Source organism: Diabrotica virgifera, chromosome 8, assembly GCF_917563875.1.
Source record: "Diabrotica virgifera virgifera chromosome 8, PGI_DIABVI_V3a".
NCBI classification, from domain to species: Eukaryota; Metazoa; Arthropoda; class Insecta; order Coleoptera; family Chrysomelidae; genus Diabrotica; species Diabrotica virgifera.
In genome coordinates, this window is record NC_065450.1 from 196,306,244 (window position 1) to 196,332,890 (window position 26,647).

General features: G+C 32.8%; 1 protein-coding gene across 1 annotated transcript in view; it reads left to right on the forward strand.

Moving 5' to 3' along the window:
- LOC114334529 (sphingomyelin phosphodiesterase-like) overlaps positions 1-26,647 on the forward strand; it is a 56,542-nt gene that overhangs the window by 25,457 nt on the left and 4,438 nt on the right. The window contains exons 4-7 of the mRNA XM_028284592.2: positions 1,235-1,465; positions 10,398-10,573; positions 13,085-13,285; positions 19,684-19,854. Of these exons, the coding sequence (XP_028140393.1) occupies positions 1,235-1,465; positions 10,398-10,573; positions 13,085-13,285; positions 19,684-19,854 (779 nt within the window). The remainder of the gene's footprint in view (positions 1-1,234; positions 1,466-10,397; positions 10,574-13,084; positions 13,286-19,683; positions 19,855-26,647) is intronic.

The window sequence follows — 26,647 nt, forward strand, 5'->3', positions numbered from 1 at the left end:
AAATAAAACAAAAGTAGTATCTCTTATTTATTTATTTTTACAACTATGTACATATATTAAATTAGAAAAAAAATTAATGGAGATTTCCGTTTGAACAGTTTTTGCTAGGTTCATATAAGTCTGGCCTGTAGTTGGAAATTGTCAACCTTAAAGAATCCAACGTATGAGCATCAGTCAAACTGGAACGCTGTTTACTCTTCGTTTGTTTTTTAAATATGAAAACGCTGATTCACATACTAAAATAGGTTGAACCAAAACATGAATACAGTTGTTCAACTCATTTTTTAAATTTGAATATTTGTCATTGGGCACCAATGGCCAGAAATCTAGATGTGAACCTGACCTCGATTTCAAAAATACATCACAGCGCATAGCAATTATTTCATTTTCAAGAAAAAGTTAGTCTATTTGGAATATCTCTGCGAATTGTTTGGATGTTTCAAAGGTGTCATGAATAGTATCATTGAATATGAATAATTGATAAATTCGACCGACTTTTTAATTTTATTGAAATCTCTAAAACGGATTTCAAAGTCTGATACCATTGACTGAATTCTTGCTTCTGTGGCTGAAAAACATACACAGGGTGTTTTTCCATGCCATCTTTAATGTTGGTAAATCTTAGAAACCTTTTCTTTTCAATATCAACTATAAAAGATACTGCTTGAATTTTGAATGATGTAGTAGAAAACTCATCATTTCTGATAATGTTTTGTTCTTGCCTTGCAGTTCCAGATTCAATGTACTTAGTTTACCAGTGAAATCTGCTATAAATGCCAAATCACATTGCCAGTCTAATTCACGTAGGTAATTGCTGATGATCATCACCCTTTTCTTCAAGAAACTTAATAATGTCATTTACCAAATCTCTAAAGCTTCGCAAAAACTTGCTGTGACGAAAAGGAAAATAAACCGCCTCAAAAATCTTTGAGCTTTGTAGGTATCCTTATCCTTTGTGATTCAATTCAAAAATAGCAGAATGGAAAGAGAAAGAAAGCGGCTAACTAGCGCGAGCTACTCATACAGAGTGGACACTTCATGAGTCGCTCGCGATGATCGATGGAAGATTGCTAGTACTCCAATAATTTTCGTAATATTTAGGACGGGAATAGGTAGATACCGATAATTTTTTCCTTGCACGCGATCGACTTACCTAAGAGCCGCGATCGACGGGTTGGCCTCCCCTGACCTATAGGAATGCAAGCATAAAAATTATAATACACATTTCTTTCAGCCAGTAAGCTCCAACCAACAACCAATATATATCATACATTTATCGGACGTTCACGTATCATTAAATTATGAGACTGGTGGAGTCAGTGATTGCGGATATCCAGTATGTTGCCTTGAGGGATTGGGCAACAGTCAGCTGAAGTCTGGAAAAGCGGGACAGTGGGGCGACTACAACTGTGACTCCGCTCCGAACGTATTAGATAGTGCCTTGGATTTCATTAAAACGATATATGTAAGTATTTCAATGTTAATTTACATTATTTATATTATGCATTTTTAAGACTTTTAAACACTTTATTTTAAATAAAAACACTTAAAGGACTCCGCAACACTCCTTATGCAAAAGTGGCCACGGTCAAATTTAACGACAGTTCGGCCAATGATAGTTCTCAGTGCGTAGATTAAAGAAGTCCATGGGACCTAGGTCTGAAAAATTATTATTCTGAAATTACAGCCTTTGAAGTTATTTGATTCAGGTGCTCGGTTTACGTTAAGTGCACTAATTCACGGTCAAGTAAACGAAAATATTTATTATTGAAACAAGAGAGATTCATTTTCTTCATGCACATTTGAGTGTTGCATATGAATTCGTAATAAAAAATAAATTCATCGTATATTAGTCTTCAGAAAACCTCCGAAAAGTCCTCTGAAACTGAACAAGTGCGATAGAAAATGTGCTGCTAGAGCGAAATAAGAATAATCATGTTTTCATGAATGCTTCACACTTTACAATACAAGCGTAGCTGCAGTTCCGCCTTATCTTTAGAAAACTACGGAACAGTGGCGGATCTATGGGAGGATAGGGGAATTCCCCCCTTAACACACTCCAGAATTAAAGAAAAATTATTTGATGCGAAATAAGTGAAAAAATTCTTTGGCGTTATTAAAAAATAGATTTTAAGTTTTTTTAAAGGAAAGAAAAAATGTTGGTTAGATAATATTGTAATGATTTACAATTTACAATACAAATAAATTATACATACCGACAAATAACCTCAAATCTCTTTTAAAACAGTGTATTAAAACCTCTTTTATCACTAATATTTAAAATAAATATACATATTTAGATATCTACTAATAAATTATCAGTAAATATCTATCACCGTCATATACAATATACAGAGTGAGTTTTATGTATGGAAACCCTGAATTATCTCGGAAATGGCTTGCACGATTTTTATAGATTTTGGTGTGTAAGGGTTTTCTAATACGGCCGATATTATAATGGTAATTGCATTGTTGTCAGGTCTTCCGTTTTTCTGCAAATCTAATGAACTTTCTTATTTCAAATAGAACACCCTGTATATTTTTTGCGTTTTGAAGTTCTTAAGAAATACTGATTTTTCGTGTTATATTTCCTATACCTAAATGCCATAATTACGGAGTTATTGTAACATTTATTTAAAAAGAAATTTTTAAACAAATTATAAAAATCAATTTTCTCTTTCAGTGTAAACATTATTTTAGGTTCTTTGGATCATTGGGAACAAAAAAGTTCGTAATTTTTCTCTAAAGTTAATCGTTTTCGAGTTATAAACGGAAAAAAACGAAAAATGCCGATTTTCAAGGTTCAAAAACACAAATAAAAATATTATTTTTGAAACTAAGAAGTGCCTAAATTCAAGTTCAAACTTTATTTTATTAGCTACTTATAAGTAATTTGGGCTTGTTTCATTTTAAAACATTGTTTTTTAGATGCTAATGCCCCGATCGTCCGTCCTCTCATATGCGCTTCATTGACAATAATAATTAAAAGACAATGATTTAGAATAAAACTTGCCAATAATTCTTGTTGGGAGCTGATAGAATAACGTTTGGACTTGAATTTCGGTACTTGTTTAATTGTGTTATATATAACTGTGTTATAATTTCCAAAATTCTATTTTTTACTTGTGTTTTTGAACCTAGAAAATCGTCATATTTCATTTTTTTTTTCAGTATTAAATTGTTTATAACTTTAAGAGGATCGGTACGTATTTTCGGCTGCAATGCTATTCAAATGGGCATTTATTTTTTTCGAATCCTGAGAAAACTAATAAGTATTTTTGAAAAATTTAAACGCAGAATGAAAGATTACGTTATTAGCGAGGGCCGAAAGTCTCTGAGAACTTCTATTGTCCTTTTCATGAGCATTTTTCAGTGCGTAACAAATGATAGGAAAAAGGGTAAGTCCGTGATAATACACATTTATGACATTTATTCTAACATGACATTTTAGTTAAATCTGACAGTTGTCACATTTTATTGTCAATTTGGAATAAAAACAAATCAAATGTGTTTCTTGCATTTATAAAATGGTATTTTCTTTGATTTGTATAGTCTTATAAATTATACAGATTATATTTGTAATATTATTATCTAATTAAATTTTTTTTATTATGGCGCCATCTATCGACAACTAGAATAACTAGAATAAATGTTGTAAATGTCTGTAATCACGGACGTGCCTTTTTTTCTGTCACATACAATTTAATGCGTTAGAAAGAAATCGAAAAACTGTGACGCACTGAAAGATGATCATGAGAAAAAGAATATAATGTTTATTTTAATAAGTTACAGGGGTGAAAAACTAAGAGAAAATTTAGTGTGATTTTTAATTTCAAATATATCATTCAAAATAAACTTTTTATTTATTCTAAGGGACTTTCGGCCCTCGGTAATAATTTAGTCTTTCATTCTGCGTTTAAATTTTTCAAAAATATGTATTGGTTTTTTCAGGATTCGAAAAAAATGAACACAATGCCGTGGTAATATTTTCCAAATCTATCTTTGTCAGTCATATATTGTCAGCATATTTTCAGCATATATTGTCAGTCAGCACCAGTCAGATACTGACAATCAGTGACAATTTTTAATATTTGACATTGCATCGGGAATATGTTGAGTTATTGATTAAATATTATTGATATATAGTGTATTTGATAAATAATTGATTTAAGACGTGAACTTAATAAAAAGTTATTTATTGTGTATTATTTGTGGAAGATCCAAGCCAAGCAGAGAATACATCAGGATAATGTATTCTGTGATCCAAGTATTTTGTTGTTAAAGATGTTCAAAATTGTAAGCGTTCCATAACAATATATTATTAAAAAATCACATTAACACTTTTCCTCTTTTCTCGATTGATTATTAGTCTTTGTTGTACAAATAAATTATTACAATCACTGAATACATAGTTAGTGAAAAAATTATCACATTTATTAACTGAATTAATAATTTGCAATTATAAAAATAACAGTTATCCAAGAACATTCAAAACCCATCTCTTTAAATTAATGATGACATTTTCAAGCAGAATGACATTCTAGTAATGTTTACATATCCATACCAGTGTGAATTTTACTACACGTAATTTGCCGTGTAAAGACAGAAAAAGTAGGGATACACGTAAAATATTTGCGAATTATGTACCCATAGCCTTAAAAAGATTAACAGAAAAATTACAGACATTTTATGTTCCCAATGATCCAAAGAACATAAAATAGATTCTTCCCGGGACGAAAAAATTGATTTTTATAATTTGTTTAAATTTTTTTTAAATAACTGTTGCAATAACTCCGAAATTATGGCATTTGGGTATAGTGAATATAACATGAAAAATAAGCAGTATTTCTTAAAGACTTCAAAACGCAAAAGAAATGTAGGGTGATCTATTTGAAATAAGAAAGTTCATTAGATTTCCAGAAAAACCGAAGATCTGACAGCAATGTAATTACCACTATAATAATATCGGCCACATTAGAAAATCCTTATTCAGCAAAATATATAAAAACCGTGCAAGCCGTTTCCGGATACTGGAGGGTTTTCATACATAAAACTGTATAATTAAATCAACAAAACCACCCATACAAATATACATTTTTATGGTAGGGGAGCCCAAGCGGGGATTTTTGCATTAACTCGAGCGCGTCAGATTATCATATGGCGAGAAACCTGGTACCCTGTAGATGTACCTCTACCATATATTGGCTCTAAACACAGGGGCGTTCGTTAAGGGGGGGGGGGCGAAAAAAAAATCAATCCTTAGAAAAACTCGAAATCGTCAAATTAAGATAAGGTAAGTTAAGTAAATGCAAAACAGTGTATATTTCAAAAATCTGACGATTTGGGCGGGGCGTAAGAAAATGGGCGAGTCACAAAGTTTCACAAAAAAACGAATATTTCGCGAAATGAACGATAGATCTAAAAACTAAAAAATACGTGCTCAATATTTGTCAAAAATCTATCGAATGATAACAAAGACGACTCCCCACGGACAGGGGTGGGGGTAAATTTAAAATTTTAAATACAAATCCCGCAATATTTGGCGAAATGAACATCAGATCGAATAAAAAAATATGAAAAAATATTTTTAAGAAACGCTTTTCTTTAGTTACGAGTGACTAAACTTAAACATATTTTAAAAAATCAACTAAAAGCAAAAAATAAAAAAAATTGAAAAAATCTAACACATTCGTCAAAGAAAAGCGTGGCGCGTCTTCATAAAAAATAAACGGTTTTCGCACCACGCTTTTCTTTAACGAATGTGTTGATTTTTTCATTTTTTTTATTTTTTGCTTTTTAGTTGATTTTTTTAAAATCTGTTTAATTTTAGTCACTCGTAACTAAAGAAAAGCGAATCTTAAAAATATTTTCTTTTATATTTTTTTATTTTTTACTTTTTAGTTTTACACTTTTCAAACATTAAAATAATATATATCGTCATGTTTACTAAAATATGTATAAAACATATGATGTACAAACATGAATAGTAGTCGGAATCGGCAAAAAATTGAAACTTTATCGTTTATTTATGAAGCATAACGTAAACAATTAACGTAAAAAGTGAAATTATGTATAGTTCGTATAATTAGCTACAATCTGTAAAAGTTTCAAGTTTCTTCATTATAAAAAACAAGAGAATTTAAGCATTTTCCGTTAAAATCGTTTTTTTATTTAAACAATTAATAAACAAAAAAATTTTATTGACTATTCGTGTATTGTTCCCGCGAATGCATATGTCTGCAAATTTTTAGTCATTTGCATTGAAGAAAAGGCAGTCAAATTAACGTCCAAAGATTTGACCCAAACGATTGAACTAAAGAAAAGCGTTTAATTAATTAATACGACAAAACGAATTCTAATGTTAATTGTAGCACAAAACGTCTTTACCGGTGGTTTTTCTAAGACTACGATAAAAACATGAATTTTTTTAATTCGAATTTTGGTTGAAGATTTGTTTCGTATCGTATTGAAATATGACACGAATAAACGCCGATTTATATATAAACAAATATATGAGCGTTCAAAATTTAAAACTTTATTGTTTATTTATGAAGCATAACGTAAACAATTAACGTAAAAAGTGAAATTATGTATAGTTCATATCATTAGCTACAATCCGTAAAAGTTTCAAGTTTCTACATTGTAAAAAACAAGAGAATTTAAGCATTTTCCATTAAAATCGTTTTTTTTTATTTAAAGAATTAATAACCATAAAATTTTTTTATTGACTATTCGTGTATTGTTCCCGCGAATGCATATGTCTGCAAATTTTTAGTCATTTACGTTGAAGAAAAGGCAGTCAAATTAACGTCCAAAGATTTGACCCAAACGATTGAACTAAAGAAAAGCGTTTAATTAATTAATACGACAAAACGAATTCTAATGTTAATTGTAGCACAAAACGTCTTTACCGGTGGTTTTTCTAAGACTACGATAAAAACATGAATTTTTTTAATTCGAATTTTGGTTGAAGATTTGTTTCGTATCGTATTGAAATATGACACGAATAAACGCCGATTTATATATAAACAAATATATGAGCGTTCAAAATTTAAAACTTTATTGTTAATTTATGAAGCATAACGTAAACAATTAACGTAAAAAGTGAAATTATGTATAGTTCATATCATTAGCTACAATCCGTAAAAGTTTCAAGTTTCTACATTGTAAAAAACAAGAGAATTTAAGCATTTTCCATTAAAATCGTTTTTTTTTATTTAAAGAATTAATAAACATAAAAATTTTTTATTGACTATTCGTGTATTGTTCCCGCGAATTCACTGTCTGCAAATTTTCATTCATTTGCATTGAATAAAAGTCAGTCAAATTAACGTCTAAAGATTTGATGCAAACTATTAAAGTAAAGAAAAGCGTTTAAAAACTGAAAAATACACTTATTCAATATATTTAAAAAATCTATCGAATGGCACCTAACACGACCCCTCACGGAGGTGAAGTGGGATTACTTTAACATTTTAAATAGGAGCCCCCATTTTTTATTGCAGATTCGGATTCCTTACGTAAAAATAAGTAACTTTTATTTGAAACATTTTTTCGAATTATGGATAAATGGTGCTATAATCGGAAAAAAACGATTGTTGGAAATGGAAAATTAAATTAAAAATGGAAAGTCCCCACTAAAATGGAAAACTTTACTTAACTTTTTTTGGTTTTAGAACCTACTCTTCACAACCCAATAGGTCCCCAAAGCGCTCGAGTGACTGCACATTTAGCATACTTGCCTCCCCTACTATTATTTATTCCCACTGTTTATTTGCACTGAAAATTTTTTGCTCAATTAGAAATCCAATGAAATCAATTAATTTGTGGTCATCTGATTGAATACAACCAATAAAACCAACATTATACTGAAAACAGATCCCATGGGCTGTTTTCACTCAATCATGTAGCTATGGATACCTACATTTCGATTTTGACATTTCAAATATTCAATATTTCAAAATGTCACGATTTGGTTGTAATACTGATGAGAATATTAATGAAATTATCGAATCAAATATACCAAAGAATACTGTTTACAGTAAAAAATTTGTATGGAAAGCATGTCTGGATCTTCATTAAATTTTTCTAATTGTTCCTTTGTTAATTGCACATTTAAATAAATTGCTTCTGCTCTGTATTTTTTTCATAACCAGCAAAAAATTCTCTATCCGAATAACCCTCGAACATTGATAAATGCTCAAAAAATGTTTAACAACTTTCTCAAGCTTGTTGCTTACAGGCAACAGACCTCCGCCTACGGCGTCGGTCTGTTTCTAAGCAACAAGCTTTCGAAATCCCTTATAAATTTTTTTCGAACAATTATCAATGTCCTTGGGTTATTACTACTGAAAAGTAACTTATAGTCTTAGAGCTAGTGAACCCTCCGACTAACGGTCGTCCTGTAAGGCTAGAAATTTTTCTAGTGATAATTCATAGCACACCAAGGCTAAAAACCATGACCTAGCAGGCCTCAGTGGTGCACGTGTATCTACCAGGTGAATCGAAAAGTGCAAATTTAGGGGGTAAAATAAACTTTCTCCTGTAAGGTTTAAATTTAAGTATGTGTTTGAGTAAGTCATTCAGAAGAAATGTGTACAATGACAGGCGATTCTGAAGAGCATAAGACCTTGCCAGGCGAGGGGAAAGATTAGGGGTTTTTCCTAACATTATTCTTTTTGCATCGAACAAATTTTTTTACGTTTTTTTGAATCATTCCAAACAGAAAACGTCTTTAGTGATTTTTCTCTAAAGTTCATAGTTTTTGTTATATAAGCGATTGAAAATTTTGAAAATTGCGAAATCGGTCATTTTTAACACTAAATCGGACATTTATCTAAAAATTTCAATGTTGCCAAGATACGTAGATATTCTTTAAACATTGATTGATGAAATCCCGAAGAGTTTTTTGCAATAAAATATCGAAACCCCCTTTGTTTTTTTAATTGCTAATCAAGCAGGTGTGACACTGTAGTATAAGTGAGGACGTTTGAGTTTGCTTAAATTCATTATCTCGAGAATGGGCAAATTTCAAGAGAAATCCTCAGACAGGTCGATTTTCATTTTTAAATTAGGACTTTTTGGCATATATATAATATTAGTGACGTCATCCATCTGAGCGTGATGACGTAATCGATGATTTTTTTAAATAAGAGTGGGGGTTGTGTGATAGCTCATTTGAAAGGTTATTGAATTTTCTATTCACTAATATAAACATTAACATAATTATTTATACAGGGTGTACAAAAATTTTTTTTTATTAAATTAACTTTGATTAAATTTGACAAATAGAAGAAAAATTTTTTTTGTACACCCTGTATAAATAATTATGTTAATGTTTATATTACTGAATAGAGAATTAAATAACCTTTCAAATGAGCTATCACACAACCCCTACTCTTATTTAAAAAAATCATCGATTACGTCATCACGCCCAGATGGATGACGTCACTAGTATTATATATATGCCAAAAAGTCCTAATTCAAAAATAAAAATCGACCTGTCTGAAGATTTCTCTTGAAATTTGCCCATTCTCGAGATAATGAATTTATGTAAACTCAAACGTCCTCACTTATACTACAGTGTCGCACACCCTTGATAAGCAATTAAAAAAACAAAGAGGTTTTCGATATTTTATTGCAAAAAACTCTTCGGGATTTCATCAATCAATGTTTAAAGAATATCTACGTACCTTGGCAACATTGAAATTTTTAGATAAATGTCCGATTTAGGGTTAAAAATGGCCGATTTCTCAATTTTCAAAATTTTCAATCGCTCATATAACAAAAACTATTAACTTAAGAGAAAAATCACAAAAGACGTTTTCTGTTTGAAATTATTCAAAAAAACCTAAAAAAAATTTGTTCGATGCAAAAAGAATAATTTTAGGAAAAACCCATAATCTTTCCCCTCGCCCGGCAAGGTCTTATGCTCTTCAGAATCGCCTGTCATTGTACACATTTCTTCTGAATGACTTACTCAAACACATACTTAAATTTAAATCTTACAGGAGAAAGTTTATTTTACCCCCTAAATTTGCACTTTTCGATTCACCTGGTAGATACACGTGCACCGCTGAGGCCTGCCAGGTCATGGTTTTTAGCCTTGGTGTGCTATGAATTATCACTAGAACAATTTTTAGCCTTACAGGACGACCGTTAGTCGGAGGGTTCACTAGCTCTTAGACTATTATGAGAGATTTAGCAACTAACTTTAGACTGTTGCTTTTTTGTCGGTGTGCGCGCGTATCGTAAAAATTCACTCTCAACATTTTTCCCAATCGTGCCTAAAGAAGCATAGCTTCAAAAAATGCATAACAGTAGGTAAACATTTCTAAATCAATTCATGATATACCTATTTAATGAGCTATAAAATTATTATTTATACTTATTTTTAGCCGTCTATCGATGCTCTCTATTATACAGGAGATGTGGTCGACCATGCTATATGGAATACAACTGTAGAACAAAACATAAACTCCTTGGATTTCGTATTCGGTAAAGTTAAAGCAGCATTTCCAGGTATAGTCGCTTTACCATCGTTGGGAAACCACGAAGCACAGCCTATGAATGTGTAAGTAACCTTACAATTCAGTATGATGCGAAAGTATGAAATAAATTCATTATTTCAGAAACAGACGACTTAAAAAATATTTTATCTACTCTATGTCATATTATGTAGGTATAAGTTTTTAGTTTGTGAAAACTGTCATTATAGATAGCAGTGCGTGAAGGGTTTAAAGTGTGCGTGAAGTAACAATGTATTTTAAATGGGATTTACTTTTTCGCACACTTTCAATGGGTTTTTTGGCACACTTTCATATAATCAAATATCCTTAACTTTCGCGTTGTCATGGTGATGACAATATGAGCAATGACTTACAACAAAATTTTTGACAGTTTTGTGGTTTGAAAGTAGTTAGGATTTTTAAATGTCAAAGTTCTAAAAATTGTAGAATAGAAATGAATTCCAGTGACGAAGAGTTATACCCTATTCCACGAACATACGCCTGTCTTGGATTATCGCCCCAACGAATATTTTACTGTGCAAATTATGAAGAACGAAAGTAAATTGCAAAATACATTGTTGCTTATTGGAACAATTATTAGAGCCATTTATTTTCGCACTTCTTATGTTGCACACTAAAATATTCGTTGTCGCGATAATCCAAGACAGGCGTATATTCGTGGAATAGCCCATACAGTTTTTTTATTTGTTTATCGTAGAGTAGATAAAATATTGTATGAAACTGTGCGTGAAGTACTTTTTGCGAACTTACGCGATGTATAGCACTCTCTCCGTTGTCGCTCGTGCTCTAAAAATCGCGTGCGTTCGCAAAAATCATACTTCACGAACTGTTTCATAAATAACTATTAAAACACGTGAATTTTAATGTCTGAATTGCCATCAATTATTGCTATAAGTATATTTTTTCGACAGTTCTTCATCAATGTTGGCATAATGATGGAATCGATGATCCATAAGTTTTAGTTTTAATGGAACACCCTATATATTATTATATCTTTAAAAGCTGCTTAATAACCTGATTTAACGAACTATATCATGTAGCGTATATTATGAAAATACAGGGTGAAATTTTGAAATTATAAAGTATGGAAACCAGTTATTATTATTATTATCCCGATTATTTATAGCGTTCTTCGCCTTCCGGTTCCCAGTTTCCAGCTGGGCAATACTGGAAACCAGTTAAAGAATAAAATTTTGTTTATGGCCTTGTTTTAGAAAATTATAAAAAATACTGGGACACGTCAACTTTTAAATTCAAATGGGCTCTTTACAAACATACATTTAAATATTAAGGGTGATTCACGTAAGTACAGCATAGTCCATTATCTCTATTTTTAATGGATCACGCTCTATATTTTTATGTTCATAGAAGCTATTTTACAACATCATCTCAAAAAAGTGTATAATGTATGGTTCATTATGAATAATACAAGGTGAAATTGTTAAATTATTTATAAATTTCGTCAAGACAATAAATACAAAACCCAATAGATTTATACTTGGCTTAGAAAACGTACTTATGTCTTTATTGAGCTAATTTAAAAATAATACCATTATTAATTTAAAGTATGATAAATTATTCATTTCAAAATTTTATTTAGGTATTTAATATCTTGACGAAAATTATACATAATTTTAAAATTTCACCTTGTATTATTCGTAATAGGCCCTACATAATACACTTTTTTGATGTGAGATTGTTTGGCAGATTCTAAAAACATAAAAATATACAGGGTGTTTCATTAAAAAAAAGATCATGGGCTATGCTAGACTTGTGTGAATCACTTAAACAGCGCATATTTGAATTTAAAAGTTGACATATCCTAGCGTTTTTTATAATTTTCTAAAATAAGGATACAAACAATTTTATTCCATATAATAAGTTGTTTCCACACACTAAAATTTCAAAATTTCATCTTCTATTATTCATAATATGATATGGTTCGTTGAAATCAGGTTGTTAAGCAGCTTTTAAAAAATAAAAAAAAAATAGGGCGTTCCATTAAAAATAAAGCTTATTGCCTAGCCTTGCCTGAATAGTCCTGTACATTTAAATTTAGATTTAAGAAGCGTATATTTATATTTAAAAATGGTCGGGTCTTAGGTTTTTTTTACTTTTTAAAACAAGGACAGATATAATTTTATTCCATAAATGCCTTCCACCCTATATACTTATTCGCTTCCTGGAAAAGGCCAAAACGATCACAGGGCTTTACTATGCCGTATTATTTGCCCGTTTCGACGCCGAATTTCAGAAAAAACAGCACCGATGGGGGAAGAAAAATCCACCATGACAACGGTCAGACTAACACCTTCGCCATGGACAAATTGGTCAAATTGGACTACAAACTGATGTTTCTTACAACGAATTCTCCAGATTTGGGCCTGTACGACTTCTTTTTGTTTCCAATCATTTTATGTTTTTTTGCGTTATTTTGCCGGTTTTTAGCACCCTCATCACTGTATCGTTTCTTCCAATTATCTGATCTAGGCTGACTCTCTACTCTCTACATTACAGTTACAACAAAAATATTCTTAATAATCACGTTGTTTCAGATTCCCACCTAGAGAGACAGCTATAGCAAACGCCGGACTTGACCAACAGTGGCTTTACAACCATGTTGCATACTTGTGGGGTTCATGGGTCGATGCACCTGCTGTAGATATGATCAAGCAACATGGATATTATTCATACGAGCTCTATCCCAAGCTCAAAGTTATTGTGCTCAACAACAATTTCTGTTACTCCTACAACTGGTGAGTCATAAGCGTTTTTAATGATTAATGTTTGTCTCTTAAATATCAAAATTAGGAGAAATGTAAGAACATTGTAGTTCGGCATTCTTCTTCTTCCTTTTTATAAGCAATATTTCTTATTCATGGGCATATTGTGGCCATATAGTATGGTATAGTTAGACCCAAACCCAGACATCCAAAGTGAAAGTTATCCTCCAACACCAAATTGTTCTATATGGTCCACATAATGTTCAGAAAAAAGTCACACCGTTTTGAGCGTCGGGTTTTGGGGGGAGAGGGGGGAGAAATCTGTAATTTCGTAGTTTTTTAAGTTTGTCGTCAATATTTCTAAAACTATGCGGTTTAGCATGAACAGCCCTCTATACAAAATTATTCTACATTAAATTTGAAATAAAAAAGGCCCTATGCATAACCCTTCTAAAATGAACGGTTCCAAAGTTACGGAGGTAATATAGTATAATTGGTCCAAAAAAGGCCTAACCCAGACATCCAAAGTAAAAGTTTTCCTTCAACACCAAATTGTTCTATATGGTCCACATATTATTCAGTAAAAAGTTACACCATTTTGAGCGTCCGGTTTGGGGGGAATATGGGGGAGAATTCGGTAAATTAGTAGTTTTTTTGAGTTTTTCGTCAATATTTCTAAAACTATGCTTTAGCGTAAAGAATGTTCTATAGAAAAATGTTCTACATAAAATTTAAAACAAAAAAGGTTTCATACATAATTGTCATAAAATCAACGGTTCCAGAGTTACGGAGGGTGAAAAGTGGAGGTTTTCGATACTTTTTATATATACCGATTTCTCCCCCCTCTCCCCCCCCCCCAAACCCGACGCTCAAAATGGTGACTTTTTCTGAACATTATGGAGACCATATAGAACAAGTTGGTGTTGGAGGATAACTTTCACTTTGGATGTCTGGGTTTTTGGTATAGTTATACCATACATTGCCCAAAAAATATAAAAAGTATCAAAAACCTCGAATTTTCACCCTCCGTAACTCTGGAACCATTGATTTTATAACAATTATGTATAGAACATTTTTTGTTTTAAATTTCATGTAGAACATTTTTGTACATAACATTGTTTACGCTAAAGCATAGTTTTAGAAATATTGACGAAAAACGTAAAAAAACTACTAATTTACCGAATTCTCCCCCGTCTCCCCTCCAAACCGGACGCTCAAAATGGTGTAACTTTTTACTGAACAATATGTGGACCATACAGAACAATTTGGTGTTGGAGGAAAACTTTTACTTTGGATGTTTGGGTTAGGCCTTTTTTTGGACCAGTTATAATATACTACCTCCGTAACTTTGGAACCATTCATTTTAAAAAGATTATGAATAGGACCTTTTTTATTTCAAATTTAATGTAGAACAATTTTGTATAGAGGGTTGTTCATGCTAAACCGCATAGTGTTAGAAATATTGACGAAAAACGTAAGAAACTACGAATTTACCAACTTCTCCCCCTCTCCCCCCAAACCCGACGCTCAAAATGGTGTGACTTTTTTCTGGACATTGTGTGGACTATATAGAACAATTTGGTGTTGAAGGATAACTTTCATTTTGGATGTCTGGGTTATGCCATCTTTTGGATCAACTATACTATACTAATAAAGCATCTTGCTAATCTAGTTGCTCTTTGTACTTGATCTTTTACTTCTCTGTCAACATCTCCATAGCTGGTTAGTGTAATCCCTAAGTAGGTACTTTTTATTTATATCTTATCGGTTCTTTACTGATTACTATTGTTCTATACTAAAATCACAATAAAGATGCACTAGAAATAAACAAACTTAGACACGTTGAATTGTTACGAGGAGCACTCCCGAATCATGATTTACAATGTATCATCATCATCCTCTTTGCCTTATCCCTATGCGGGATCGGCTTCCCTAATTGCATTTCTCCACACAATTCTATCTTGCGTCATATCAATATTAATCCCCTTTACCAACATGTCCTGCCTAATCGTCTCCCCCACGTCTTCTTTGGTCTTCCTCTCCTACTCCTTCCAGGGATCTGCACTTCAGCTATTCTTCGTATTGGGTGACTAACGTCTCGGCGTTGAACATGACCAAACCATCTTAACCTATGCTCTCTCATTTTGGCATCAATTGGTGCCACACCTAGACTTCCCCTAATATACTCATTTCTAATTTTATCCTTCTTTGTCACTCCACTCATCAATCTAAGCATTCTCATTTCCGCCACATGCATTCGTTGTTCCTCTTTCTTTTTCACTGTCCAACATTCAGTTCCGTACATCATAGCCGGTCTTATGGCTGTTTTATAGAATTTTTCCTTTAGCTTTATTGGAATTTTTCTGTCACACAACACACCACTCGCTTCTTTCCACTTCATCCATCCAGCCCTAATTCTACTGCATGCATCTCCATCTATTTCTCCATTACTTATCCTGATCTTTGCCTGATTTGTTGGTTTGTTATGTGGTCTCAAAGGCGTTCAGAATTGCACGTTCCATGACTCGTTGTGTAACTCTGAGTTTATTTGCGGTTTTTTGCGTCAGTGTTAAAGTCTGCTCCAGTATGATTAAGAAATATAGGAATTAGTAAATCCCTCTGTCTTATTACATTGCATGTATCTATAGGTTCAGTAAGTTGTCCATTTATTCTGACTTCCATCGTATTGTTTTGATAGACATTTTCAATTGTTTTGATAATATCCAGCTGTATCTCCTTATTATACAAGCCATTTAGGTGTTACATCTTTGAGTCTTACCTTGTCAAATGCTTTTTTCAATATCAAATATACGACTGGAAATCAATTGTATTCTAATGCTTTCTCGGTAATCTATTTATTATTTATGACGAATATTACATATTTACACGACTTTCCCGTGCGGAAACACTTGTTGAGTTTATGCTGATTTATTCGTTCTTGCAAAATTTTAGTTGTAAGTTCCATGGTAGTATATTTAGCAGGTTATTTCTTATCGCAATTTTTTGCTCGCTTTTAGGATTAGCTTGCTTTTGCTCCATTCTTCTGGTATTTTATTGTGTCTTACAACGTCATTAATGCTGTTAGTTGATCCGTCATTGTTGTCACTCCACCTTATTTCAACCATTTGGTATCCCATCTTTACCTGCAACTTTTCTGTTCTTTACTTATTCAAATATTTTTTGTACCTCATGCTTGCTTATGTGAACTTTTTCGTTTATGGATATTTCTAGTGTTTGTTGTTCCAACGTCATTTGTTGTTCGTAGCGTGCTTATACGGTTAAAATATTACTCTCGGTTTGTGTATACGAATATATTTTATACTAGTTACAGATCGAATTTATATTATACACTAACTCAGCGTTGCCAGGCCCAAATAATTTATTTCCCCATATTGTGTTTTAAAAGTTGCCAGATTTTCAACAGAATTCCCCAGACTTATAAGGTTTGTTCAAATTCGATACAAAACCGCTCTTGAATCGTTACGCGCATGCGCAATAACGAAAATTTATGCGCAGTTACACATTTCTCGTTACTGCGCATACTCGTCACCGTTCAAGAACGGTTTTATTTAGGGAACCCCAGGGAATATCATTGTTCGCGGTAGTCACAATTCACCAAACTGTATTGAGTCTGGCCTATATGTGGAATCAGTCACCACGATCTTGTCGTTGTAAAACATTTAATATTGACATAATTAGGAATGGACTTTCTAAAATAACTATTTTTTACTAAATTTAATAACATATTTTAGCCAGTTTGATTTCCCCAGATATTAGTCATTTTAAAAAAGTTTTTCCCCAGTCCCCAAAGTTTATCAATTTTCCCCAGTTATGGGGAAAATTCCCCAGACCTGGCATCCCTGCACTAACTAACTCGTAACATCGTTTTCCGGTTTTATAAGAAGTAACTGATTCTCGAAAAATCCAAACTCGCCATCTCTCGTTTTCGCTTGATCTTCCACGTACCGCTCGTCCCCCTCCCTCCACTTTCAGTACAACATGTCGCGCTGACTCTCGAACATTCCAACATTACTCTGGGCTAATTAGCAAAATACAAGGAGAAGATATTTACCAGCAACTTTATTGCTGGAATCGAATCTTATGATTGTATATATTAATAATATAGGTATGCAAACTCCGCAGATAGTGTGCTACTTTTTTTATAAACAAAATGGCGCCGGAAAATCGTGTTTTTTTCAATTTTTACTCTATAACTCCAAAAATTTTAACTCTACACCAAAAATACTTCAATAAAAATTCACTGTAATTAAATTCTGCATACAGACGTGTTTTCCCGATTTACTTCGATGAAAATTTTCCCCGGAAAATGAGGGGTTTTCCAACAAAATCTTTAATTTTCAACTAAAACTTTAGATAAGTAGTTGTTTATCAATAATTAAATAACTTGGTAATATAAAAGCTATTTTCTTATAGATTATAATTCCAGAAGCCGATGGAAATTGAATGAACAGTTTAGCCACAATTGAATTGTTAATTAAAAAATTACGGTCGCTACATAAGAAATAACGGCCCACAATAATTATTGTACATAAGAATAACTATGTTTTTTGTATAAAAAGATACTCTACCTATGCAATGTATTTTACAGAATTGAAATTGGACTATTTAAGCGGCCTCAGGAATATTTTAAAATTATAAACAATTTTTTGGCTTATAAACAAATAGAATATCTCGGGAAATATTAAATTAAATTAAATCATGAAAACGGTTTTGCAAAACAAGTATTAGGACACTTCTTTTAAAAGAAAAAACGTCTAATTGTTATGAGTGGTTCCTGAGATACAATTGGTCAAAGTTGACCGACATTTACGGTAAAGATATAAACAATAAAATCATAATTTTCAAACCACCACCTTTTTATTTTTGTCCTCTTTCTCCACACCGATTTTCATATCTTTAAAATACTTATAACATATATTATTCTAATAAAAACTATCGATATTATTCTATGGAGTAAACCATAAAAATCCTGATTCAGTTCTTTTGAGAAGTGTTCCCAGTGCCCGTTTTTAATTATTCCTATGAGTGCATATGTTTATTTTCTTATTCTCTTGCAATCTTCGTACGCTTGTTGCGTCATGTTTGACATGTACTTCAGGCTTCAGGTATATAAGGTTTTTCCTTTTCTTTGCGTTTTTCCTTCACTTCTGTTCAGAATCATGGAGTTTTTTCCATTTGAAGAGACTTGCTTTTACTTATCTTTCTAAAAAGATCATACTTATAGACGGAGAGGTAGCGCCGAAAAATCTCTCTGAATTCACTAAAGCTAGTTTTTTCACAGTTGATTACCGTAATTGTGTAGAGAAAAATACTGCGGTCGGTCAAGCAAAACGTAGAACAGATGGTACTGTTGCTTGTCAAAGTTGCTTACCTGCGGAGGTAATTAAATCCATTTACCAAGGCTGAAAATCAGTACACACATTCTAAATTGAATATAAATAAAAGTTATTATAGTCGGTCAACTGTATGACGGGACAGAGCCGGTCGATCGGCCCCAATGAATGTACAGGGTTATTCACTATATTTTGACCCCCTTGTAAACTGCTTTATTTACAGAATAAGAAAAAAATGTAAAAAAAAAGTTATTCGATTCGTTAATTACGATTTTTTGACATATATCGTACTAGTGACGTCATCCATCTGGGCGTGATGACGTAATCGACTATTTTTTAAATGAGAATAGGGGTCGTATGCTAGCTCATTTGCAAGGTTATTCAATTCTCTATGCAGTAGTATAAACATTAAGATCATTATTTATACAGGGTGTCCAAAATTTTTTTTGAATTATTAATTAAACAACTAATTTAACTAAAAAAAAATCTTGGACACCCTGTATAAACAATCATGTTAATGTTTATATTACTGAATAGAGAATTGAATACCCTTTCAAATGAGCTAGCACACGACTCCTATTCTCATTTAAAAATAAATAGTCGATTACGTCATCACGCCCAGATGGATGACGTCACTAGTACGATATATATGTCAAAAAATCATAATTAAAAAATCGAATAACTTTTGTATTTCACATTTTTTTCTAATTCTGTAAATAAAGCAGTTCACAAGGGGGTCAAAATATAGTGAATAACCCTGTACATTCATTGGGGCCGACCGACCGGCTCTGTCCCGTCATACAGCTGACCGACTATAATAACTTTTATTTATATTCTATTTAGAATGTGTGCACTGATTTTCAGCATTAGGAAATGGATTTAATTACCTCCGCAGGTAAGCAACTTTGACAAGCTGTCAGTACCACCTGTTCTACGTTTCGCTTGACCGACCGCAGTATGTTTCTCTACACAATCACAGTAATCAACTGTGAAATAACTAGCTTTAGTAAATTCAGAGAAATTTTTCAGCTCTGCCTCTTGGACTATTATACACATTCAAAAATTACTCTGTTTTAGGTGGTTATTCTACAATACTACGTATATGCAAACCGAATTGAATTGGCTGCAGACCGAACTATTGGCCTCAGAAGCAAAAGGCCAATACGTCCATATCGTCGGCCACAACACTTTGGGAAACTATGAATGCATTTCCCCGTGGGAAGATACTTATCTTAAGATTGTACGAAGGTAGGTAATATATTTACTGCTTTCTAACTATATCTTTTAGGGTAGCATGGACTATTTCACGTCTGTTCTGAATATTCAGAGGTCTCTGGAAGACTTTATTACCTTCTAACGATTTACGTACTTACTTAACGAATTACCTTCTAACTTTACGTAAAAGCTCTTGATAATGTATACAAATTTCGGTTAGTAGGATAAAAGTATGAGACAATTAAAACATCTAAAGGTCTAAGACAGGGATGTTGCCTATCTCCTACGCTGTTCAAAATTTACATCCAAAAAGCGGTACAACTTTACTATGGATGAAAAAATGCTCAAGAATGGGAATAGAAATTGGAGAAGACTGCCTGAATCATTGCTATTTGCAGATGACCAAGTACTAGTGGCAAATGATGCAGAAGACATAACATTCATAACTAGAAAGCTAATCGAAGAAGACACACTAAGTGAGGATTAAAAATAAACATAAATAAAACGAAACATCTTGTAGTTGGTGGAAAACCAGAAAATATTTCAGCTGAAGACGGTATTATAAACAGCTGTAAAGAATATAAATATTTAGGAACAGTTATTGCCGAAGATGGTAACACAAAAAAGAATATCCATAAAGGAATAATTCAAGGACGAACAGCTATCCAAAAATTAAATTCTATATTATGGTCAAAAAACATCAGGATGGCAACAAAAATAAACCTCTATCATAGTATAAATAGTAGAACCCCTCTATATTTATCAATCAACGGTAGAACAAATTACAACATACAGTGTGTCAATTTTAAAATTTACAATGGGTTATATCTCTGGAACAAATGCTGATATAGAAAAATGCTTAAAACCATTTCTAGTATAGTAAGGGGGAACTAAAATGACATGAAAGAGAACTCACCCCCATCAACCCCCTAGGCACCACCCACGACAACCAAAAAAGTTTAAATTGCAAACCCCTACTTGTGATACATCATTGAAAAGGCTATAAAAAATGCTATCCAATGGTATAAATAATAATTATACAGGGTGTTAACATCAGCCGGCTTACTATGACTTTTGTATTATTGTAATGCTATCTCCCGGACTATTATTTTGAATGATAAGTGTACGTCGGTACTTTTTTCTCTTAAATAAAAACTTAAGTTGAAAACATCTTTTTTTTGGGTTCTGTTAGATTCAATAATTTTTGGTTTATTTGAGACTTTTAAATTAATGTCATTAGTTTTCACCATTTGTACGATCGGTACTGTCATTCAGCTGTAGTTGTTGTCACGATGGTTTACAGTATACCTGAAAGCGTGGAAATCATTTTCATATTTGCCTCCCAGAATTAGTGTTATTTACGAGCAGCTCAAATATTTAATGAAAGGCATTTACGACCAAGGCAACCTAGCTCTAGACGAAGATTTGCTGCACTTCCAACAAGATGGAGCACCTCGCTTTGCAGCTCCAGTTAAGCACTGGTTAGATACTAATTATCTGAACAAATGGATTGGAAGGACAGGTCCTATTGAGTGGCCACCGAGGTCACCAGACTTACCGCCACCTGACTTTTTTCTGTGGCATTAAGTCAGTTGTTTATAAAACTCAACCTGCGTCACTTGGGGAATTACGAGAAAGAATTACTCAAGCATGTCGCGCTATTACTAGAACAATATTTGACAAAGTTCGTGCAGAATTTGAAAATTTTCACTAGTAATACCACTAGAGGTCAAATTATTTCCGGAAATTTTTTTGAGATCATGAATATTTTGAAAATTTCCCGAGTCGCAGACGAGGGAAATTTTCTAAAAATATTCATGATCAAAAAAAAATTTCCGGATATTAATTTGACTTCGCGTGGTATTCGGTAAGAAAATTCCACACCAAATTTGCATTTGAAAATCCAAAGCTGCATGAACAGATTAATAGCGCGCCATAGCTTTGTCAGCAATTATTTAGGCTTTCAAATTCGTAATTTCTACTCATTGTAGTTGCATGGGAATACCATTTCAAGATAGAAAATAGTATATTCTTCAATTTTACATAAGTTTTGAGTAACTACAAGTGATAGAAAATTATTTTTTGGCGTTTTATTTTAAATTATGTAAACAAATAAAAACCAGTCTGTCAAAAATGTTCTGTTATTGTAAACGTCAAAAAATTTCCACTATAATTCGCTGTTGGGTACCCTACGAACAAAAAATTTCCGATAAAATACCTCCGTTGCCATGGTGATCTGTCAAAATAACGTATTTTGATTGGTTCAAAATTACAGGTGTGGAATTTTCTGTATTATTGTTTACAAAACAATGTTTACAAACTTTGAATATTTATTTAATTAACATTTTTAAGAATTTTGTAGTTCAACAAAAACCTCATTAAATTTTCCATTTAAGCCAAAGTTTCACAGGTATTGCTTCACCTTGTATAATTATTATCTATATCATTGGATATAATTTTTACAGCCTTTTCAATGATGTATCACAAGTAGGGGTTTGCAATTTAAACTTTTTTGGTTGTGGTGGATGGGGCCTAGGGGGTTGATATGGGGTGAGTTCTCTTTCGTGTCATTTTAGTTCCCCCTTACTATCCTAGAAACCGTTTTAAGCATTTTTCGATATAAGCATTTGTTCGTGAGATATACCTAACACATTGTAAGTTTTAAAATTGACACACTGTATGGCGCAGAATGTTGGCAGATAACACAAAGAAACAGAGACAAACTGAAAGCACTATCTCTAGAATCTCTCGATTCTGCGAACAAATGTTAAGAGTAGCATTGACAACAGAATTGAATTGGGGCAACTGATTTGGTAAGGACACGTAAAACGCATGAAAAATGAACGATGACCAAGAGAGATTTTAGATTAGGACGGTATACTCCAACAACTAGACGAAGACACGGCAGACCCCGTAAATCTTGGAAGGTAAGGAATAATTGATGCCATGCGAAGCAGAAAAATAGAAAAGACGATTGGCAGGATAGACAAAACTGGAGAGTGAAGTGCGGGAAGCAACCAGAGCTGCTTCGTACCCGCGCTATATATGGCCGGTAGGCCGGATATATTAAAAATGTATACCGGTGGTTAATTATCAAACCAGCCATAGGAAATTCAATAGGAAATTCTAAACTGTGGAGTTCCTGCTTCACTAATTACTTTACATCAAAATATGCATTGAAAGTAAATGTTAAAATTGTTCTGCAAATTAAAAATATTATAGAATTTTGCAAAAATATAATACATACCTACATTAATTTGCCAGAATTGTATTGTTGTAAAAGTTAGGCCATACATAGTGCAGAATGTATATAACGGGATGGGTCACAATCGTCACAATTAAGTTGGATTTATAGTTTGACGTAGCGTAGACGTAACGTAGACGCACTGGAAAAGTTCAGCACCGAATTTTGTGTACTCTTGTTTATAAATGAACGTAAGCACATGACGGGACGTAAGAGAAACGTAACGGAACGGAAGAGATGGCTAAAGTTGGATTTATAGTTTGACGTAGCGTAGACGCAACGGAGACGTAAGACCATTTGTTTTCAATGCAGATTCCAGTCTTCCGTAAATCGTTTCTAAATATAAAAAAATTAAAGCACTCATGGGAGTGCTGACAGAAGTGAAAACTTCTTATAGTATATAAATTAAAAGCTCAATGCTTTTCCACATCCAAAAAGAAGTGCTATACCTATATTATATAAGCGTTGCGTACGTTCTATACTATTTATGTATACATACACATAATATACAGTGATGAGCGCGCTGATAACCGGCAAAATAGCTCAAAAGATGGAAAATGTATTAAGTTGTAAGATAAAAAGAAATGAAACTACTGGAGGTGGGATTTTATCGGTATTAACTTATAATTTACATTACCATTATGGATAGTTTCCACCTTTATAACTTTAAACGTCAGCTAGTTTACCTCGGTCATAATTCTAATTCTACGTATGACGTTTCTTCAAACTCAGATTTATCAGGTTATGTACCTCTTCTTCTTTTTGGTTTATTGGCCTCTACCTGCATGGGTATTTTGGCCAGCTCATTCTCTCAGAATAAAGAAAAAATCCCTTAATAATCTACATCTACATTTATAGTTAATATCGGACAAATACAACAAAGTTAAAAACTTTTCTCGCTCAGGAATAACTACCGACTATTACATAATCTGCTTCTACTTCTTCTTCACCTTCTTTGATTAATTGGCAATTTTAGGTTGTTATGGCACAAATAAAACAGAGGTAAAAACTTTCATCTGACACAAATAGACGTCAAACCGAAATTTAATTTCAAACTAAAACTGTCGATTATTCCAAACTAAAATAATAAAACACACAAGAGAAGCATCAGGTCCTAAAACTAAACATTTCCAAATTCACAAATACCTATAACGAAACCATTTGACTGAGTGCCAATTAACTAAGTATAAAATAAATAATATTAAATTCCATAAACTGCCACATGAAAATGCTGCACTGATTCTTAGAAGCATTTCCCGAACTTCTAATCTGATTCTCCTCCATACAACTACTGAAGTGGGCTCTAGTGAACGTTAAATTAAACTATAACACTTCGAGTTCGAGAAGTGGTTTTCTACGGTAAACAGAAACTTTTTGCTGAAAAAACAATTCGTGGAAATCATGGTTTTAACGGTAGAAGAAAAAGTGCAAATTGTTGTCTGGCATGCTAATGGATTACCAGAGAACATGATCAGACAACAATTTAGAGATATGTACCCAAATAGGCCAACACCAACACGATCGACAATTCAGTCTATTGTACGTAATTTTTTAAATTATGGATCCGTGTTTACTCCAAGAGGAATTCGTAGACGACGAGAGGTAAACCCAGATTTAGAACTAAGGGACACTTTGATTTGTGCAAGTATTGAACAAAATCCTACTCAATCAACATCTTTTCTCGGAGAACAGTTTGGACTTTCAAGATTTACAGTAGGTAAAATTTTGAAAAAGCATGGATACCGTCCCTACAAGTTACATAAATCCAACGAACAATTCCCTGGAGATCAATATCGACGTTTAGAATTCTGTCAAAATGCAATGGAAATGTCACATCAAGATGAACATTTTTTACAGAATGTTTTGTTTACCGATGAATGTACGTTTTCACTGCATGGACGTCACAATTCAATGAACACTCGGTATTGGTCTCGAAGAAATCCTCGTCAGATTTATGTCGCTCGTACTCAGCGTCCTCGAAAAGTAAATGTTTGGGGAGGCATAATAGGGAATCATGTCATAGGTCCATTTTTTATAGACGGTATGTTGACTGGGCGGAAATACTTGGAACTTCTGCAAAATCAAATTGTCCCGGCCCTTCGTAATTTACCAATACCTTTCGATTCCATATGGTTTCAACAAGATGGTTGCCCTGCACATAATTCTCGCATCGTCAGGGAATATCTCAGTGCTACTTTTCCTAATAGATTGATTAGTGGCCACGGAGATATTTTCTGGCCTGCAAGATCACCTGATCTTTCACCTTGTGATTTTTTTATGTGGGGGTATATCAAGTCCAAACTATATGGAATTGAGGACGATAGGCCTAATACTCTCCAAGAATTACGGGAAAAGATCTCTGATACAATGAGAGGTATTAGTCCAGAAACATTATCTAATGTTAGACGGAATTTTTACAATAGGCTGGGTTATTGTTCCGCTGCTTATGGTGGCTTATTTGAACATTTTTTGTAAACAGATTCATTTAGGACTTTTTTTTTATTTTTGTAGAATTTTTTATTTTCGAAAGTATGACATTGTTTTTTCAGTAAGCGTTTCATGTTTTACTTTAAACTACTTCAGTGCTGCAGATATACAACGGAGATGTAAGGTGGACAACATTAATAACTGGGTGAAAAACAGAAGAATATAATGGAACGACCACATAAGCCGAATGACAACAAATAGAGTAGTCAGGACAGCGAGAGACGGTTCCCCAATAGGAAGACGATCAGTGGGAAGACCACGAAAAAGATGGAACGACAACTTCGGTAGGCACATTGAAAAACAGACAGAGTCATGTCTACATAAAATGAAGAAGAAGACTTTAAACATTTCTAATAAAGACTAACACAAATGTTAAGTAATTCAAAGCAAACAATATCTGCATAATTTCAAATTTTAATATTTAATTATTGCAATAAAGTCATAAATGTGGGATTTGAAACAACCTTCGACAATTCTGAAGTGACAGGAGTGAATCCGAGACGTCTAAAATCATGGTAAATAGAAATTAAGTTAATTTTAGAATAAAAAAATTACTATGAATTAAACTGTTTTTATTTACATTTGCTTTATAGGGCTTTTCATCGATTGTCATTTGTTTCGAGCTTTTGTATAATCTGTGTATAATATTAATATACAGAGATTATACGACATATGACAGCTAGAAACAAATGACTGTGAATGAAAAGCCCTATTGTCTTCAATTGATTTTTGCTTTATGCGAAAAAAAAATGTCGTATTAACGTCAAACGTAGTTATGAGGAAAGCAAAATATTGGAAATGAAATTGATAAAATAATAAATAATTTGAACAATATGTCAAAAATTACGTACGACTAGATAATTCAGTGTTGCTGTATGGGTGGAGGCCTGGACCTTAAAGAAAGACATAAGCGATCGACTTAAAGCATTCGAGATGTGGACCTGGCGAAGAATATTAAAAATAAGTTGGGTAGATAGAATAACAAATGTTGAGGTCATCAGAAAGATGAAAAAGGATAAGGAAACCGAGGCCACATTACGGAATCTTGTAATGATCGGCAGTTGCCCCTGAGCTAGAAAGATTTTTGCCTTTGTT